This window comes from Mesitornis unicolor, unplaced genomic scaffold (genome assembly GCF_000695765.1).
Source record: "Mesitornis unicolor isolate BGI_N332 unplaced genomic scaffold, ASM69576v1 scaffold6871, whole genome shotgun sequence".
NCBI classification, from domain to species: Eukaryota; Metazoa; Chordata; class Aves; order Mesitornithiformes; family Mesitornithidae; genus Mesitornis; species Mesitornis unicolor.
The window spans coordinates 38257-58878 of record NW_010164371.1 but is presented as its reverse complement, the minus strand read 5'-3'; the positions used below and the strand labels follow the sequence as shown (position 1 = coordinate 58878).

The 20622-nt window shown below is 38.7% G+C and overlaps 1 protein-coding gene across 1 annotated transcript in view; it reads left to right on the top strand.

The window, feature by feature from the left end:
• Window positions 1-20622, top strand: part of LOC104548302 (zinc finger protein 827-like) — a 78741-nt gene that overhangs the window by 21112 nt on the left and 37007 nt on the right. Inside the window, 1 exon segment of the mRNA XM_010194290.1 lies at window positions 8789-9022. Coding sequence (XP_010192592.1) covers window positions 8789-9022 — 234 coding nt within the window.

The window sequence follows — 20622 nt, the reverse complement described above, 5'->3', positions numbered from 1 at the left end:
ATCTGTTGGTGATTCCTTGTAATTGGGACAAAAAAATAATAGGTTTCTATTGCTGGAGTGTTTAAGTTGGCATTGGGAAAATCTTTCCAAAAGTTGATGTGGTTAAACTCTACGATAGTTTGGCTGGAGAGATTGTGGCATGTCTACTACTGGAGAATTTTAAAAACAGGTTAGATAACTACTTGTCATACTAGGCAGTAGGATGCACTAGATCTGTGTATCTCAGTGAACCATAGGACATCAGAAACAGTTGCACGAAATTTCAGCTGAACAACAAACCACAAGTTGTGGAGAAGCAAATTGGGCAAAAAATTTGGTGTTCAAAGTTAGACCTGATTTTGGTCCAGAAATTAACTGTGATGACACTGCTCTAAATGGCCTCTTATTGTTTTGTTTTGATTTGTTTTCAGAAAGGCTTAGGGGATGTTTAGATTTAAAGAAGTTGAGAAATACTGGTGTGAGTGACTTCAGTCCTAATTCTTTGTCATTGCTTGTCAGAAAGATTATTAGTTACAAGTCCTTTCCAACCCAATACATTCCATGATTCTGTGTTTTCTGAAATAAGGCATAACATAAATCACCAAATGTAAATCTAAAAAAAACCCTCAAACTGAGACTTTTTCCAGATTCTATTTTCTAGGTTCTAGTTTAAGGTATGACATGCTTTTAAATTCACAAGAAATTTAAAAGGATTCTCTGAAATTTTATTTAAATTTGGAAAGGGTTATTGTTTGTAAAGACAATTAGTGGATGACTCTTAACAGATAAACTTGAACAATATTTAAACATGGGCATGGTTTTACCTTCAAACCTCCCCCCTCTTATTTCTGTGGTACTTCTTACATGCTTTAAGTTGCCCGAGTACTTTGCTGAATCAGTGCTTGGCCAGAATATTTTCTGCCCTGGTCTATTAATTCCACATTGAAACTTTGTAACTGCATTCATATCTTAACCAGCGAAGTATTTGCTCTTCCTGTTTCAAAGGTTTCAGCGGTGGACGTTATACAACACATCTCTTCAAACAGTGATGTCTTTCCACCCATTTCTAAGGATGGTTTTCTTCTGTAATAAAAACCAGCTTTCACAGTGATCCAAATTACAATGGCCAGTATACTTTAGTGAAGTTATTACTGTGCCTATGTTATGTGCTGCAGTTACTTTTCATAACATTGGAAAATAAATGAATTCCATCGAAATGAATGGGATTCTTGCAGTGTTGATCTCAAAGGAATTCTGTGTGGAAACAGTAATTGTAAAGCATACTTCATTCCCAGCTGCTCTCCCCCACCTCTCTGTGTTCACTAGGTGCATTATTCTGAAAAGGATGTCTCTTAATCTCGTGATGGTGTACATTATCAAGTGTGCCCAGCCTCTGCAGTTTTTTTTATGTTCCCCAAGTAACTCGCATGGGAAAAATTTAATAAAGAGAGGGAAGGAGAGATAACATGCTGAGGGTTTGGGGCTGGTTAAACAAATGAGAAATGATGATTTCTCCTGGTTTAAGTCATATCTGATGTCACTATCATGTGAGGAGTCAGATTGTTATTTTGGAAAATAATGCCACTATGGCATTTTGGTGACTATCCAAAGAACTTGGACTTTGCATTCATGTTTTCTTAGCTGATTCCACTAATGGGATAATGAAATAGTAAATCATCAGACAGCTGCATACAAAATATTAGTGGATAAGCTAAGTAGTCACTTAGATTATTTGTTCTGTTCGGCTCTTGAAAATTACTGCATTCCTTAAAGGTAACACAAGTAATTTGAAATGTTGCAGTATTTGCCATTGACACTACTGAGCTGGCTGGCTTGAACTCTTCAAACAGCTATTTTTAATAAAATAAAAGCATGCCCAATTCAATTGTCATAATTGATGTATTTGTGTAGCAAGTTCCAAAGTAAAGATCGTGCTGCCTATATTTAGAATTCATAGTTTATGCCAGAAAGTAAAATTTCAATTAGAATATGTAAGCACACAGGATTGACAATTATTGAGCCATATCCTTAATTTAAAAATACTGTGAATTCCATAATGCTGCTGTCAGTATAAATACCCCTGATGTCATCAAGATCTCTCTTTGAAAGTGTCTCTCCAGATTCACATTTTCATAATTTCCATATAGACCTTTAATTTAAAATAAAACTGAAAAAGAGCAATAGCACAGCTAATTAAAACTTGGGCAAATAAAACCTTGTACTAATCTTTGCTACTGATATATCACTACCCTTTTAGTCTCTTGTCAGCAATTGCTAGTGTTACATCCAAGAATTTCCTGACATCCTTAAATTCATATCCATCACGTTTTACACCTTAAAGGAATCTGTAGAATTTAGCAGGATAAAGCAGTGTAGACTGTTCTAATCCAGTCATTTAAAATGCAGGATAACAAACTGCTTTTTTATGCACTCAGCCCAGTGTAACTTAAAAGGAGACATGAATGTGATTCTGGACCATCTCTGTGCTTACAATTTAGTTTTAATATCTAAACAAACTCTTCTACTCAGAGCATAAGACTAGACTAGACTGATGGCTCTTTAGCTTCCCTGATTACACCATTACTCTGGGCAGAAGTCTTAGCTGATGAGCCTTTCTGTCACATCTATTCAAAATGAGAGTTGAAGGGATTGTTAGTTCAATCATCTCTGATTGTCTGGTTTGGTTTTTGTTTTCTTAAACAAATATAAAGGTCAGTCTGGTGGTGTTTCCTTCTTTCTTTCTTTCTGTTCCTTTGTAGAGAGAAGAAAATTCCATACTGCAAACGATTCTTTCCCATCAGCAACAGATTTCCCTTTGCTTCTTTTACTCTCCTCCCCTTCTTTTCTCCAGCTTCCCCAGAAGTTTACCTATTCTGCTATTGTTTTGATTTTTACCCAGAAAGGAGACCATGGTCTTGGCAGATATTACAACCTTGTTTAGCGAGTGGGACTTTGGCTGTATAAGAAACATCTTTGAGCAGGGGGGCGATGTGTGGTCCTACAGGTGCTTTAGCAATTTGCCTAATTCCTCCATGCTACTTGAACTGGAACATTGTGAAATTTTGAGGCAGCAGTAATTTAAGTAGCAGTACTGGTCATTCTCCAGTGCTCTTTCATTTTCCTTAACTATAGCTCCTTAAATGCAAAGCAGTTTTAGAGAAGATCAAGATAATTAGCTGGCTTTTTCTTAACCTCTGTTCACACATTTTTAACATACTTAAGCAAGATGGTATGGAAGACCTCATATTTTAAGTGGTCTCTGGAAGCCCAAAGGTGGACCGTCTTGGCATCATAATATGTCTCATGATTGTCTATTCTGCTGTTCCACTGCTCTGATTAAAAAAAAAAATAAATAAATGTTTTAATGCAGAATATCTTGGAGTCATAAGTAGCTTTTTCCCATCCTCTTCCGTGGAGCCCTATGGGTTAGTTTCTTTGGCTGAGGGGAGAGCAGAGGGCTTTGAAAATGAGATGTCATTGAGTTAGCACTTCCAGGAGGGTCACGTAACATGAGGTGCTCTGGGACAAATTCGTACTTGAGGGCAGAAGGCATTAAAAAGAAATGAGAGACCAGCTGGACTGTCCTGCCAGAAGAGCAGTATTTCTCCTTTTGGGGCACTTTGTAGACAACCTCTGCATTGAGTAAGTTGAACATAATTTATCAGCCCAATTGGATTTTAGTCTGGAGATCCTCCAACAGGTTCCAATTGCATAGATTTTTTCTTGCAAAGCAGTTAGCTCACAAGTGGCTTCTTCTGCAGTGTTTGTACCCCTTACTCAGTTCTTGAATGTCATCAAATATATGCCATAGTCTCCATGCAGAATGCCAACACCTACCTGCACATTTCAATTACTAGAGAGAAACCAGTAGAAGACTCAAGTCAATACCCTTTATTGACCCCAGCTGCCTTCAGGATGATGATGCCTAGTGTCGGGGAAATGTGTCCTCCAAATGCTGCAGAACTGATGTGTCAAACGTCCTTGGTTTCTTTTAACTACCACAGCTAACAGTTTACCACCTGGAAGAGAACGCTTCCTGTGTCATTCAGATGCTCTAGCTCCAGTAGGTCCTGGATAAAACACTCTCCTCTCCTCCACAGGTAGAAGTCTTGCCGTGGTGGTTCTGAGAAGAGTCATGAAGGGACATTTTCCAGCAAGGTCTTGAGGATACTGGTTCAGTTTGCAGTCCTCACCTTCCCCTTTTTCTCAGCTGCAACTGGCCTGCTCTCTTTCATCTTCGTAGCTGTAGTCAGGCATCACTTGCAAAATAATATGATGGCGCAGCAGTGTACTTGTGGCCTTTAAGATTTTCATCACAGCTCCTTTTGACCCAGACACTGTAGATGCTTTTTCTTGTGGCTTCTTCTTTTGTGGCAGCATTTTTGTTGTGGATTCTTTTTTCTTTCTCGTGTTCTTTGCACAGGCAGATGGAACAGTTACCAACTTGCTGATTGTGACTTGTAACATGGAGCTTGGCTGGAAGTAATCAGCCCATTTTTCCTCTTTCAATTATAAATGTTTTGAGCATTTGAAACTCTCTTAAGTGTATTGATACAGTTAGCAGCATCTATCAGAGTATTTCAGATTAGTGGCAGATGCCCAAAGCTTTTCTTGTGGCATTTGGCAGTTTGAGGAAAGTGTTATAACTTTCATCATCTACTTTTGCCAAATGGAGCAAATTATCACAGTTTCCAGGAAGATAAAAATCAGCAGTCTGGAATCTTCTTTGGTCTGTTTTTTTTTTCCTGGATAAGGAATGGAATGGAATGGAATGGAATGATTGGAGAATTATCAACCCTGCTTGGGAGACTGCTGCCTGTTGGTTGAGTTTGCTGGGTGCATGGGTTTTTTTCCTCACTGTGCATTTAAAAATTAAATTGCTAGTTTTTTTAGATTCAGCCTGCAGGCAACACATCTTTCAGCCTGTTCTTATTGCAGTTCAGGATGAATGTAAGTTAAATACAAATTAAGTATATGTATGTGTATCTATTTTTGTCTGTAGATAGATGATGTTATTCCTTCTGGGGAGTAATAATTTGGTAGTTCAAATATGCTTTAATAGACTTCAACATCATCTTTTAAATCCTTGTCTAGTTCTAATTTTTAAAAGATTACTCAATCATAAGGTTTTTTAAAAAACTGTTCTCAGTCAACTTTTATTTCCCTTATTTGCAATGATTTTTATTACATCTGCTTATTGCTCTCTCTAATATGACTAGTGGATGCATCATAGTTGCTGTTTCCCATGTGTTAGCAAATCTGCCCATAATTGTAGATCCAATATGAGACAGAGGCAAGAGTAGTGGGGATTTTTGTTGGTTTTGGAGTCTGTTTTTTGGTGGGGTTTTGGGTTGTTTTTTTTTTTTTTAACCCCCCTCTAATTTTAATGATAGACTGGGCAACCTCCCCCTTTTTTATTTGTCCTTCTATTTAGGCTTCATTTACATTGGAATCTGCTTTAGTATATTTCAAGACAGTGTAAAAGCCCCATTAGCTGGCATGGGCTGTTACAGTAGGAGAGCTGATGTGTGCGGTAGGGAGAGAAGGGAAAAGTGAGACATGGGAAAGGAGGGAAACCTGATGGATGCCCTGTCCAAATCATTCTGGATGTGTCACAGTCAGGAAACTATTTAAACTTAGGTGTGACCTACCTTGAATTTTTGGTTCTCTGAGCTATTAGAACTTGGCTTAATCTCAGTAGACTTTGAAAATACCCTGGAATGAAGAGCATAAAGGTATCATTTGACACTTGCCCTTGGTTTGGGTCAAATTGACTGCTGACTATTGGATTGGTGATAAGAGGGTTTAATAAATGCTAATTCCTTCCAAGAGCACCCCCTTTGATCCTCCTTCTTGTGGTAGTGGTATCCATAAAGCATCTGCCACTGCAGACATGACACACCACATGCAGACATGCATACCTGACTTTGAAAAAAGTTCCTAATTTAAGGCCATGATATTATATGAATTCTGTTACAGTAATTCTACATGTGTATTGGTGTTTTTACTTGATCTTAACCTGGCCTATAATGGACCACGGTATATAGTTGCAAATTTACATATTTCTCTGTGTGTGAGTTTAGTATCACCTCTGTATTTTAAGTGGTAAAAGTGTATGCTGATGTGGTCTACAGTGCTTCCTCTAACTGGTTCATTTTCTGTCCTGGTTCATGGGCAGAAACATAGCTGTCTTCACAAGTTAATGATTGTTCTCAGTGGATCATCTTTACCTCTTCACTTAGACTCATGTTTCCTTTATTTTCTGGGACAATTTGAGTGAATATCTTCTTGAAATGAATAAATTCAAAAGATATTTTTTTTCTCCAGGTTCTCTGAAAGTTCAGGCAGAATGCTCTTTACAAGTTCCCCTCAGCTGCTGGTGGAGGTGGTTTTCATATCAATAGCAGCTAGAGTGGCACAATTTAAAAGAGAAGGAATGTAGCATAGAAGGTTTGGGTCTTTTTTTTTTGTGACCATTCATCACCCCAGGTCAAACCCCAGAATAGACTGAGTTAGAAAGATGTAGGCCTGGATAAAGAATTTTTTTTTTTTAATAACTACTGTGATAACGTTAAGATTGGTTTGAATGCCTTAACCTGTATTTTTATGAATTAAAGTGTGCTTAATCATCTAGTCTAGGTGATCCTGCTCTGGCAGGGGGGGTTGGACTGGATGATCTTTGGAGGCCCCTTCCAACTCCTAATATTCTGTGATTCTGTAATGTTTCATATTTCTGCTTTTGCTCTTTTTTTAATTAAAAAAAAAAAAGGAAGGAAAAAGCAATTCCTAATATGGTAAAAGTGCTTATAGGTCATATTAAAAATAACACATACAAGCTAATTTAATTTCTGAACTAGTGAATAGCATCAGTGTGTATGTACATGCTGCTTATGTGTACACAGTTTATATCACTTCTTCTAGTCTTGTTCTTTGGTAATGGCTTACCAACCAAAAAGAAAAGAGAAAAATGCAGACCATGCAAAGCCAAATCAAACAGCCCTAGAATATAAACTGAAAAGATGCAAGTGTTGTGTTACAGGACAATGTAGTAGCTTTAAAAAACAAAAACCCAAAGCCACAAAGACTACAAAACAGTGGACTGTGTGAAGGTTAACAACGCTCAGAGGAACAAATGAAAATACCTATTTTCGATAGAGATTGCAATTACACCGCATATTTTAGGGTTGAGGTCTCTAGGAGATGGTGAGCACTTCACAGTGGGATACAGGAATTAGGTGCTCTAGGAGTCAGATTTTGGAGGTACTGCTGAGAAGGAGACTATCTGAGGAAATAAGTCAGGAAAGTGAAGACCCAGAGAGCAGGTAAGAAGCAGTAGAGGAGGAAGTAGACCAAGGGCTTAAGCAGGTGAATGTTGCTGGATTTTCTTGGGTTGATTTGACCTGTTAGTACCTTGCCCCTTCAGCTGGATGTTACCATTCCTGTGATAGGCCAATTACTCAGCTTTTCCTGTTCATGTAATGGGTTTGTAAAACAAATGGTTCTCTGCAGCAGGCAATGCGTGTTGGCTTCTAATGCCCTGCTGCAGCCTGTGAAAGAGGTGGTGGGGTACATCCTCCTTATATGGTCCGAGTGAGATTTGACAGAGCTCATCTGCGAGAGTCATGAGGGTAGGCAGGGGACTGTCATATGGAAGGAGGGAAATATGTTGGAGAGAAAAGAAAGGTAGTAACTTAAATGGTGAGAGAGCTTAGGTAAAAAAATGGAGACAATGCTCTATCCTTCATATTTGTGGAGACAGAGGTTTAGAGATATGAGAAAGATGTAAACAGTTTGGGGTACTGAACAAGTCATCTCCCGTGTGTTACTGGGAATTTAAAGTGACATTTTGAACAAGAACAAGTCACTAACGGAGAGAGACAGGGAAGGAAGTATGTCTTCATGGTAAAAAATAAAGAATAGTAAGAAAAGCTGCTGAAAAATAGTGCAGCTTCTTTAGCCTTCTAATTGTTGTGCTGTCTGCCTGTGAATTTATATTACCTGGGTTTGGACATATTGCTTCAGAGGTGTTCTTGGTTTTATTCCTTCAACCAAACACAGTGCAAAGGATCTACCACTGTCAAGAGCTGTCAGAAAGACCATTCAAGAGCAACATTGTTCAGTGTGTAGATTTTAAGTAGCCCGAAGGCCTCTGTACTCTTCTCTGAGACTGTACAACTGCTTACATGGAGTATTTGAAAGGGTTATTTAAAAATTGCTTGCTTTCTTTTTTTAGGGAGGTGGAGCCTGGAACAGTGCTCTAATGGCATCTTCCAGTGCAGGGCTGTCTTCTGAAAAACACTCTATTCTCTTTCTTAACCAATACCAACTTCTAGAACCTAAGAATTTGCAGATCTTTTCCCTTTTGCTCCCTTGTTAGGTTTCCGATCTTTTTACTCTTCATCTCTTGCCTCTTTTCCATGCTCTTAAGACCTCAATAGGTAGTATTCATGCGCTTTGCCAAATTTGCTTTTATGTGAAATGATATTTTAAACTTCCATCAAGCCTATAGAAGACCTACAAATCAATGACCAGGGGAATGCTTTTAGGAGGAGTAGGGGCAAAACAGTAAGAGGATAAAGATGTTTTCTTGAGCACTGGTACATGCAGTTTTTGTTTCAAAGTTGTCCCTTTGTACAAAAGCTGCAGGTGTTTGTTTACCTCTTAAAGCCTCTTTGAACACTATTTGACATGCTTGCTTCCAGTAGCTGCTCTGGCATTTCTCAGGTTATGGTTTCTTTCTGTTACTATCTCCTCTATGATTATATATTACATACCTCATTAAGTTTCATTTCTTTTCTTCTCTTGACAGCTGCAAATCAAAAAGAGCCCTTGACTCCTAAATTTAAAGTGAAAGAGGAGCCTAAAGATGAAGAAGCTGCAAGTTCAGCCTTGTCTCAGTCCAGCTATGTGTTCAGCCAGGAATCGGAAGCCTCAGCTTCAAATGTCCCTGAGGAGAAACTCAAGCCACAGGAAGCGCAGGCAAATGTGATGAGGCAGGACATGTCAGTCAAGGCGGCATCTGAGCTCCTCATGAAGCTCTCAGGTAGATATTTAATTTAATAATATTCAACTTAATTCTTTTTCATGTATGCTAGGAGAGTTACTTTGCAGAAGGAATGTTTAGTGTAAGTAACAAGTGAGGAACAATTTAGGAACAATTGAAAATGTCTATCCACACAGGTTCATATACATAAGACATCTCAATTTGGTCTGTCACTACTGTATCTAATTATCTGTGCTCTGGTCTTCAAATTGACTATGGGAAAAGTCAAAAGAAATTATGCCTTAAAGCTTTTAGATACTGTAGTTTTTTAAATGCACCAAAACATGTTAATACCAATTTATTCACATGTGTCACTCTTATAACATCATAAGAATGTGTACTGAAGTATACTTTTGTACTGAAGTATACCTGATAGAGCTCTATAAATGATTACTTTTAAAGCCTTTTCTTTTTTCTGACACTATCTTGTACTCAAAATCATAAGATAGGCTGTTAAAAAGGTAATGTAAACTGAGCAAGCTTTCTGCTGTTAAAGAGGCCATTTGAACTTGCCTACATTGCCTTAGTGATACACCCTTCTGCCTGACAATTGGACAGAATGTGTGTGTGTTAACATATGTACTGTTGCAACTGGAGGGAGTCAAGTAAAAATGTGTGTTCTGCTAATTATGCTTTGTCTAACTGTCAGAATTGAGGTTTAACTTTAGGGAAAGTAAGAGTTGGATTTTCCCTGCTGGAAACGGGTTTCTAAGTGAATGACAAAAAGGCTTTGAACGTCTAATAGACTTCAGTTTTAGGACCAAGACATCTGGGAGACTATGTTTCGTACTTCCACACCTGAACTGGATCAGTTAGCTTCTGAGTCTTCTCCAAAACTAGCCAAGACTTCTTTTTTTTTAAGTATGCCAAAGTCACAGTTTAGTAACTTCTGAGATCCCTGCCAAACTGATCTGAAATTACTTGGCTTGATTGGGTACTGTCAACATTGAATCTGAGCTCAAATTTATACCTGAAAGGCTTAACTGACTAGGAGCTCCCCCATAAATTCTAATATGCAATTAATTCACTCCTGTTTATACCTGCATGCTTTAATTTGCTGAAGAATTTGAAAGATTGATTTGCAAGCCTCTGTGTTGATGGTGCGAAAAGTCCTTCCCAGGTGCAAAAGTTGATCAAAGCAGAAGTTTCCCAATTTTTTACAAACTTCCAATTACCAAACATTTAGTTATTGATATAGTGCACTGTTGCTGCTGGTTACTGGTTTGCATATGGTGTTCTAGTAACAGAACCTTGCAGTTTAATGAGTTTTAACGCATGACTTTATTTTTCTTGGTGCATATAAATTTCTATAACTATTTTAATAAAGCACTCTATAACTTGATGATTTATCAAGTATTTCAGAGACAGTAGCGTTCTTGATTGTGAGTCTTGTATTCAGCACTTGCAGACTGTGTTTAAATAGTTCTATTACGAGCTATTACTTTAGAATATTTGTGCCTTAAATGTCTGTTTATTTGGGTGAAATCTGGGATGTATAAAATCTTGTCAAGTCTTCAGTCACTTCTGTTGGGAACTCTTTAAAGGTTATAGTGAGAAATACACTAGTTTAACATTTCTCTTATGATCTCTTAAGGGTTGAGCAGTTTTTGCTGATAGTGGGCTTTTTGGTTAATCCGTAGATCGGAACATAAAGAATTACTCTAGGATTTAGTGTTACCACAGTTGATATTCCTGAATCAACCAGTGGGTGGGGTTATGCCAGGTTTATCACATACACTGTTTCCAATTTGCACTTTTCTGAATTACCATCTAAGGCAGAAACTATAAAGAAGGAAAACACTAAGATACAGTTTCATGTACTACAAATATAAGAGGAGTATCTAAGATCAATAACCTCTTTAGTTATTGATGTCATTTAGTGATGTTTGCTTTATCTGATAGAATACTTTGAGATCACTATTGACTTCTCAGCTTATCTTAAGCAATTCTGCACTCTGTTTTTGGTGATTTGGAACTTAAACAATTAAGCCACTTCTTCAGAATAAAGTGAAAACAAGAACAAACTTCCTCATTTTTCCTGGTACTGGAAGGGACAGAAAAAGAAAAGGAATGAGTATGTCTGGATGTTCTACTGTCTGTGGGAAATCTTCAGTCAAGTGCCCTTATTAGATTTGATATATTATATAATTGGGTTTAAGTCAGGTCCTTCTGGACTCTGTATATTCTTGGTGAAGACTGAATGGGTTACAGCCTTGCCTTGTTATTTTCACTTTCTTCTATGTAATCCTAATTACCAAAACCTGCAATGCATACAAATTCAGCGAGGGATTTCCAATGTAATAGTATTTTGCTTTCTGAATGCCTGACTTACATGCTTCTGTTATCTCCTGAGCAGTAATATTGCCAACTGTTGCAGCCTCATGGGAGCCTCTTGGGATTTAAGCATGTACCTTGCCTTTTCCTTTCATGTGAAGGATACACTGGTTTAAATTTTTCACTGGGAAATTTCTTTTCCCAGACAGAGATACTGTGTTGCTAGCTCTTAGCTGAGCTTGTACAGTGTAGTGGAATGCCTTTCCAGTTCTGGAGCCTAGTTTGGACTGGTGTGTATCGTAAGAGAGACCTACTGCAAATCGCCAGGCCCTATAATGGAGAGACCTGTCAACCGTTCAGAAACTACTCTAAAGCTAGGAAAAGTTAGAAGAATAAACATATTTTACTGTAGTAGAATATTTACTAGTTGTCATTGGAAAGGTAGATATACAGAAACGAGCAAATCACACATGCAGCTGTCTATTTTAGTACCAAATATTCTACTACTCTCTCTTTTCTCATTAAGTTAAAAAGCTGTCAGGACACTTGCATGCTTCTAGCAGCACACAACCAGCGTTCAAGGTCATATTATTTTGGTAGAGCTGGACCTTATCTGTAGAAGCTATGCCCTATTATATCTATTTTTTCTCCACTCCGTTCCACTTGGATTCAGATCTTCTACCTCCCAGTTCACAAACTTGATACCTAGTCCCACTTCTTCCAAAGAATTATTCCAGCTCTGAAAGGCTAATGTCTCTTGGGCATGTCTAGGCAGAAGCCATTTCCATCCAGACAGTCAAAGCAAAACTTCCTAACAATTGATCTGCTGTTTAAAAATAAATGAAATGCCCATTTGGAAGAAATTATCATTGGGAGTTAATAGGCAAAGTTTGAAACTCAGTGCAGACCTTTAATCTACATTTTACAGAAGAGCATAAAATGGCTACCATGATTTATACAAATGTACAAAAATGAGCTGTGAATTCTGTCCATTACTAAGTCTTGACTGAAACTTGATCCAGTGGTAAGCAAACGGATTCAAAGAGGTAGTTGAATGGGGCAAATTACTCATCTCTGTTAGGAAGGGTGCCATCCCTGCAAGAATTTAAATTCCTATTAGATGTTGTACAAAATAACTTCTAAGAAATTGAAGTAATGTATTTCAAATACACCTGACAAAGTTTCCTACATTCTGACTAGTTCTCCTTCATGGAAAAGCTAATTTAATTCTCAAAATGTTTAACTAAGGGGTGCACCCAGTGATCCCTGGTCAGTTTTGTGCACTCAGTCTTGTAAATTGAAAGGGAGGTTTCAGAGGAGACTGACATTTAAAATAAATGTTTGCAATTACATGCTAATATTTGAGCCTAAAAACTATTTTTCTGTAGAAATAGTCATGTTGCTAATATGTTTTGAGCATGTATTATCTTTCAGAAGTATATAGTGTTTTGCCTTCTTGTCCAAAGCTGAATACGTAGCTGGAGTTATATAAAATCTATTCCAGGTACTGGCATTTTAGAAGTAATGTTACCCAGGTGCCTTGAACTATGACATTAGTATGTCCCTGTCTTTCCTAGATGGATTCTTGTCTGAATCACATTTCCCTTTATTTCAGCTGTATCTTATTTGTGAAATGCAGTCATTTTGCATTTCAGTTGTAACTGAGGTCGTTTTTCTCCTTTTTTTTTCAGTAGATCAATTCCCCATGTATTGTGGATATCCTTGTTATCACTAGCAAATCCATGACCTTTGCACTATTCACTTCCTTTTGGATATTTTTATACATCAATCCTTGGGACACACAGATGACACATTGCTTCTTGTAATATACCAATTTCCCAGTACCAACAACGTGTTATAATTTAGGGTTACGAGCCAGCAATGTGCCCTTGTGACCAAGAAGGCCAATGGTATCCTAGGGTGCATTAAGAACAGTGTGGTCAGAAGGTTGAGGGAGGTTCTCCTCCCTCTCTACTCCGTCCTGGTGAGGCCACATCTGGAGTTCTGTGTCCAATTCTGGGCTCCCCAGTTCAAGAAGAACAAGGAACAACTGGAGAGTGCCCAATGGAGGGCTATGAAGATGATCAGGGGACTGGAGCATCTCTCTTATGAGAAGAGGCTGAGAGACCTGAGTCTGTTTAGCCCGGAGAAGACTGAGAGGGGATTATATCAATGAATGTAAATATCTTAAGGGTGAGTGTCAAGAGGATGGGGCCAGACTCTTTTCAGTGGCTTTTTTTTTCTTTTTTGATTAAGTCTTTGTCCACCTGAGAATGTTTATGTTAATTTCCTATTTCTTGCCTTGTAGTTCTTTTTTTTTTTTCACACTGTATCTTACATTTAACTGAAACCACATGGACTCTATTTAAGATGAGGAAGAAAAAGAAAAATGAATGGTAGTACAACTCTAGCATAAGATGAAGTGCACACCACCTCAATACTACTCCTTTTCCAAAAATGCCACATTGTGTGTTAGGGCACAGTGAGGTGAAGGAGTATCTGAAAAGGCTTTACATTAGCTTATACCAAAACTGGTCCAGTCACAAGAGCACAGACTTCCAAAGGAACTAAATAACAGTATCAGTTTAAAAACTTTGCTAACTAGGAGTGCTATCCATGTGTGTGTGGCTGGACAGCTGGTGTCAAGAGCTACCTCATGTTAAGGCTTGGGTGGCTTTATGCTTGACTGTCAGCAGCAGTGTGAACTGACAACAAAAATGAGTCCAGGGCTGATAAGCTATTATTCTTGGCAGTCACAAAATCTTTCCAAGTTTAGTGGGTTTTGTTGGCAGTCTTTTGGTTTATTGTTACTATGGTGAAGAAAAAGTACTTTACTACTACTACTTTACTACTTACTTTGGGTGAGATGAGGGACAGAGAAACTAGCCTTCCTATATATTTCTTTCTCCAAACTTCATGAACTGCTCTGGGAAGTGCATCTATGGAGCAAGGCTGCTGTCTTTGGAGATAGCTGTTGTCAAGACCTTGTAAGAGTCTCCACACCAAGACTGCAGGGGAGCTGTGAGTGCTTTCGTCCCTGCTTACAGAGCCTTGATATTGTGCAGAGGAGTGAAAATATAGGGGAGTATTTTGTTCCTTGGCCTCTAAATAGCTCATTAGAAAGCTCTGGGTAGCAGCTGGAGCTTCTGTAGAAGCCCAGAAAAGTAAGTGGGGAAGTGCCTGACCCAAAACAAGACTTTCTTTTGATGGGAGCTGGAGAGATGGCAAGTCATGGCAAGTCATGTCACCAGATTAAAGTCTGCCACTACCCAAGTGGGTCTTTGTTTTGGTAGTTTTTTGTTTACTTTTTTTTTTTTTAAACCAACAGAAATGTGAAAATGAATGCAAATGAGTGAAGCTGTGTTTTAATTACAGGATGGGAAACAATACAAGCTTTTAGATAGCTAGATTTATTATTGCAATGTGTGAGGTTCCAGATACCAGGGGTTTTTTTTCAGGATTTTGTGACTCTGCTGCCAATGCTGTACTACATGAAGTTCGTATCAGGCCATGGTACATTCATTCAGTTTAATAGGCTATTCCATGACATCTGCATAATTATGTAATCCCAAAAGAGCTTGACTAGTAATGGATTCTTACCTAATGATGTGTTTTGCCATGTTTCATGACAATATTAATGTCTAAACCAAAAAGCAGGAAAAATGTGAAAAATACTGCAAATTCACAGTACAGAGTGGGAAGTATGGAAGTCTGTTAAGTCTAAGTTGTTTTTTCTTCCTCCTACAGATCTTAAAAAAAATCTTACAAAACAACAAAAATCACAGAAAAACAAATACTTTATAACAGAACTTAGCTTTTACAAATTATACTATACCTTTAGGTTATTGCAATTCATCTTCTTCCTTTTTCCCATGTCAGCGTAATCTCGACATTTAGTGAAAACCATGTTAATTTAAAAGGTGATTTGGAATAATAGGAAAACATAATGTCTCTGGTTGAAGTGTACTCCTTTTGGTGTTCTGAATTTATTTTATTTTGTTTTATTTTATTTTAGTCACTAAAGAGCTTAAAGAAACCCCTCGATCCTTCACTGTACTGCTGTTCCTTGATGATGTTCAGCCAGGTGAACATCCCTTTCCACAAAGCTGTGGAAAGTGAGCATATTGATTTTTTCCAAAGTGTCAGGAGATTGTGGATGCACTGTGCTTGCAAAAGGGACTCTTGCAGTCCCCTTGCCTTTGGAGAGTCAGCTTGTTAAGACAGGAGAACTGGAAGCAGGCTCTCTGCAAAGGTACAGCTTGCTGCAGAAACGATAGATGAGAATTTTCTTGAACTGGGGGACTCGCATACATTGGAATATGTTGTAAAATAAAAATTCATTGCAGATGTAGACTTTTTATCAAATTCTTTGTGATTTATGTTTTATGGGGTTAGCTGTGTTCTGCAAGTAGGGTCTTTCAGGTAAGCACCATAGTCCTACCATTTAAATGGAAGGAGCAGCAGATGTGTATCACAACTCAAATTAGTTTATTGCTTTAATTTGCTCCTTTTTTTGCTGGCTTGCGTTTTTGTGAAACTAAGCCTGTACTTGCAAAATTCTATAACGTGCATATTCAGAATTTCCACTTTACAAATATGAGCCTTTTTTTTTTTTGAATGCAGGACCCTGTTACATTGATTCAAGGCCCATTGACATTGTCTTATATAAAACAGCAGTTTGAAAAAATACTAGCAAAATAAAGCATCAAGCACAGCGCCCTAGGGAATGTCAGATGTTACTTGTTGTGTCTCTGTAGCAGAACCTTCAGGGCTCACCAACTGTTCCCTACCTCTGAGGTTTTATTTAAGCTGTTTTAGGGCATGTTTATTTCCAGCAAATCAGAACAATTAGCATAACAAAATGCCTGATTCTCTGTCCTGAAAGCTTTTGAAGTTGGTGCAAGTTGACCCACTAGTTACCCCTGTCTGCTTGATTGTGAAAACTAGTACATGAGTTCAATTTATGAGACATACGGGAAAGGCTTTCTTTTCTAAGTTGATTCATGAACTTGATTTGTAAAGTTGATGGGCATTTCAGTAAATATGAGAAACTTAGAATTTTAGTTGCAGGATGAAGTTTTAAATAAAATGATGGGAAGAGGCATGAATGATTTAACAATTATTCACTTGATTTTAGCAATGGAAAGTCATTGGACAGCTGTTTTATCAGCAAAAGCAATATTTACTACATGACTTGTATTTTTTATTATATCTGTGCACTTGATTCTGACTTTCAAATACAGTGAAAAGCATACTGAGCAGCATTAGAAGAGCATGCTCAGTGTGTCCCCTCTAGAGAAGGTGAGTGCTGAATGTAGAGTACTGTGCCACTTTTACGCAGCCTGGTTCAAAAGGCCGTTGAGAAGTAGTAGAGTGTCTCAAGCAAGGCAGCAGACCCAATTAAGGATCTAGGGCTCATGACTTGCAAGGAGGCATGGAGGGAACTGTTCAGGCTGGCAAAGCAGAGACTAGAGGCAAATTTAATCGCAGCCTACAACTACTTGAAGGAGACTTAGAAAAGCAGTGGAGTCAAACTTTCCTCTGTAGTGGCTGACGGTAAAACAAGGGGCAGCAGCTACCAGCTGCAGCTTGGATGGTTCAGAGTGAACATAAAGAAAAATTTCTAGTGCAGCACTAGAACAAGTGTTACCCAAGCATGCTGGAGCTTTCCTGTGCACGGAGGTTTTGACAATTCCACTAGATAAACCTGCAGCTGATCTGATCTAGTGCTAATGTTTCATGGAATAATTTAATTTAGAGGGGACCTCTAGGGTTCATCTATTCCAAACTCTTGCTGAAAGCAGATCCAACAGGACCAGGCTGCTGAGGGTCTTGTTAAGTTTTTGAATGTGTCTAAGGATGACGTGTCTCAGCAATATATGCCAGTATTTTACCTCCCTAACAGTTAATTTCTTTTCCTGTATATATAAACAGAGTTTCCCATCTTCCAGCTTATCTGTCAACTCTTATACTACCGCTGTGCATTTCTGAGAGAAGTCTGACTGCAGCTTCTCTATACCTTCCCTTTATACCTCAGAGACATGTCAACAGCAATAAAGCATCCCCTCAGTGTTGTTTCCTTAAGGCTGAACAAACCCAGTTCTCTTACCTGTTCTCCTCTTATGTCTTGCAGCAGCCACTTAACCATCTTGGTAGCCTTCCACTGACTATGCTTCAGGATGTCAGCGTCCCATCTTCTACTGGGAAGCCCCAGTCCGGGCACAGTACTCTAAATGCAGTCTCCTAAGTGTATAATCACAGAATCACAGCGTATTAGGAGTTGGAAGGGACCTCAAAAGATCATCCAGTCCAACCCCCCTGCCAGAGCAGGATCCCCTAGACTAGGTCACACAGGAACATGTCCAGGCAGGTTTTGAATGTCTCCAGAGAAGGAGACTCCAAAACCTCTTTGGGCAGCCTGGTCCAGTGCTCCGTAACCCTTACAAGTAAAAAAGTTTTTCCTTATCTTCAGGTTAAACCTCCTATGCTCCAGCTTGCACCCATTGCCCCTTGTCTTATCACTGGACTGGCTCCTTCCTCCTGACACTTGCCCTTTACAAATTTATAAACATGAACGAGGTCACCCCTCAGTCTCCTCTTCTCCAGGCTAAAGAGTCCCAGCTCCCTCAGCCTCTCCTCATAAGGGAGATGCTCCACTCCCTCCATCATCTTTGTGGCTCTGCGCTGTACTCTTTCAAGCAATTCCCTGTCCTTCTTGAACTGAGGGGGCCAGAGTAATAGAGGGTAAGAATCTCCTCCCTCTATCTGATGGCTACAGGTTGGCTAATACACCCCAGGATGTGTTTGGCCTTGGTTGCCACAAGTAGCAGGTAGCACAAGTATTGTCCTATGTTTCTGTTGTGTTAGTTTGGTTGGTTTTTGGTTTTGTTTTTTTCTTTTTAGCAAGTTACACTACTTTGCAATTCCTTGCACTCATGAATGCCAGAGAACTTGAAAACGGTGGAATAAATTGATTCCTCCTGGAACAAGCTTGTCCAATACTGCATTTTTCATATCTGATGTGGAAAATCGTCTCACTCAGTGTGAATAGAATGAAGTTCATTGAGGATTTCATAGATTAGCTGATTAAAAGTTATACTACTCTGTAAAGAAACAGCATCTCTGTGGCTTGATGATATTACAACTATGAAGGCAATAATTTTCTCTTATTTTTTAATCTGTTTTTGTATCAAAAGTTAATAGCAGAAAAAGGCAAGTTGTAAAACTCTACTTTTACAAAAATCTGACATGAAGAAAAGTACTCTTGTGTACTAACTTTGTATTCTGATACATTGCAGTTTATTTAACCTAGCCCATCTACTCCAGGAGAAATGCAAAAGTGGAAAAAAGCCAAAGCTATCATGATTTTAATTATTTGAACCAGGAGACCTTTTAGGGTACTAATCCTTGACTTGAAAAACTTAAGCTGTGCTATGACCATGTAGGATACCTATGTAAGGGCATAAGGGGTATCTCCTTTCTCCACAAAAGAACTGTCTGTAGCACAGAAGGGAAAATAATCTTGAAGAAGTTACTGTTTGACTGCCTGTCTGGTGAGATGGGTATGGGCATAACCTTAATTGCAGTCTTTCACCAGCACAAGATGTAGCACAGCTGAGTTGTATGCCTGTGACTATTGCTCATGGGACCGACTGACTGTGTTTCCTCTTCATTAGCTTTTGTAAAATTATCAGAGACCCTCCTTCAGTGTTTTGTGTGTGCTTGCTTTTGGGAATTGGAGTATGACAGGATTCATATTTGGCAGGGACATTCTGTCATATCAAAAGGGTGCATCGGGGAAGATTAAGGTCAAAGGAAATTATCAATTATAGAAATTTAGTTATGGCAATTTGAGTGCTAGCTGATTGTGACAGAGAGAAGGCCATCGATATTGTGCGACTCTTGCCTACCTTGGGGTTCTATCAGTTTGTCTGACTCAAAAGCATTTGCAGGATGGGGAATTAAACTGTGTGAGGCAGGAACAGAAATAGAAAGAATATTTTAAAAGCAGAGAGAGCAGCAAAGGTCAGCTTGACTCTGCACCTAAATTTGGCAGCTGGGTGCAGAGCTCAGTCTATCAGACATCTGAAGAACTCATTTGTTTTTGGAGTTACCTGAGCTTTTGATTGGCAGTGTTACCTGATGCGTTCCTTTGCTGTTCTGTGTTCACTTTCAATGTGCAGCATGCTATTTTTGCACTTTTCATCACAGATGCTGTGTTTTGTGGCTTTATAGTAAGAGGCTAATGGAAGCTTTAAATGAAAAAAAAAATTTACTTAACAGGTCAAAAAAGATGATATTTCTAACTTGTCTTCAGTTGAGAATTCACTATGAAAATTTCCAAAGTCTGAAATGTATTTAGTGGATCATAAATGGTAAAGACTTTTATACAGTTTATACATTTCTTTTAAAGGTCAAGAAATGTCATAAGAAAAGACTGAAAGCACTTCATGTAAATCGTTCCTGGAACATATCCAACATATCCAGGTTTATATAGCCTCACTTTTATTTTTTTATTTTTTTTTAATTTTGTTTTGTAAAGAGCTGTAAGCAGCAGAGCCATTTTTCTGCACTTAAGAACAACAAGAATGTGGGGAAAGGGAGAAACCGGGGCAATGAAAAAGGACTTGGTGACACACATGAGTTTAATTTTATGTGCAATGCATATGCCTTCATGCTAAAGGGATTCCGTTCATCTTTGGCTAGAGACTACAAGATGATACCAACAAGTTGACAAGCTTGAGAATGTTATCAGGGATGACCAAACCATGTTTTGGTGCCTCCGAGGTTCACTGTAATATTGGGCAATTGAAAATAAAAGGTCTGGTGGTGTTTGAAACATTCATACTTGGAATCAAATCTGTAAGGCTGACACATTCATATGTGAGTTAGAGAGGAGGGGAAAATAGAGAGGGCAGCAACAGATTAACTTGTCAAGTGAAGTTAGTGGATTCCCCCCCCCCGCCTTTTTTCGTCTCTCTGACCCAGAGTTAATAGAAAATACTGTTTGTGTTAAGGCTTTTTCTTATTAACTGTTGTTAACGTATTTACTACTTAGAAGGCTCTGATATTAAAAATAAAATTTAACAGATGGCGAAGAACTTCCATGTGAGGAAACTTGTGCAGAGTGCCTCCATCAGTGCTGATACTATCAGCACAGCCAGCCCCTGTCTGCACCAGTTAACATGCTGGCTCACAGTCATGGATCTGGTCACGTCCCCCCAGTCTGGACAAGGGCCAGGCTGCTCTCTCGGATCCTAATGCACTCAGCATTTAAGCTCCCTGCTGCTCTGGCTGGCAGTGTGCTGCAGTGTCCCTTCCTTCTA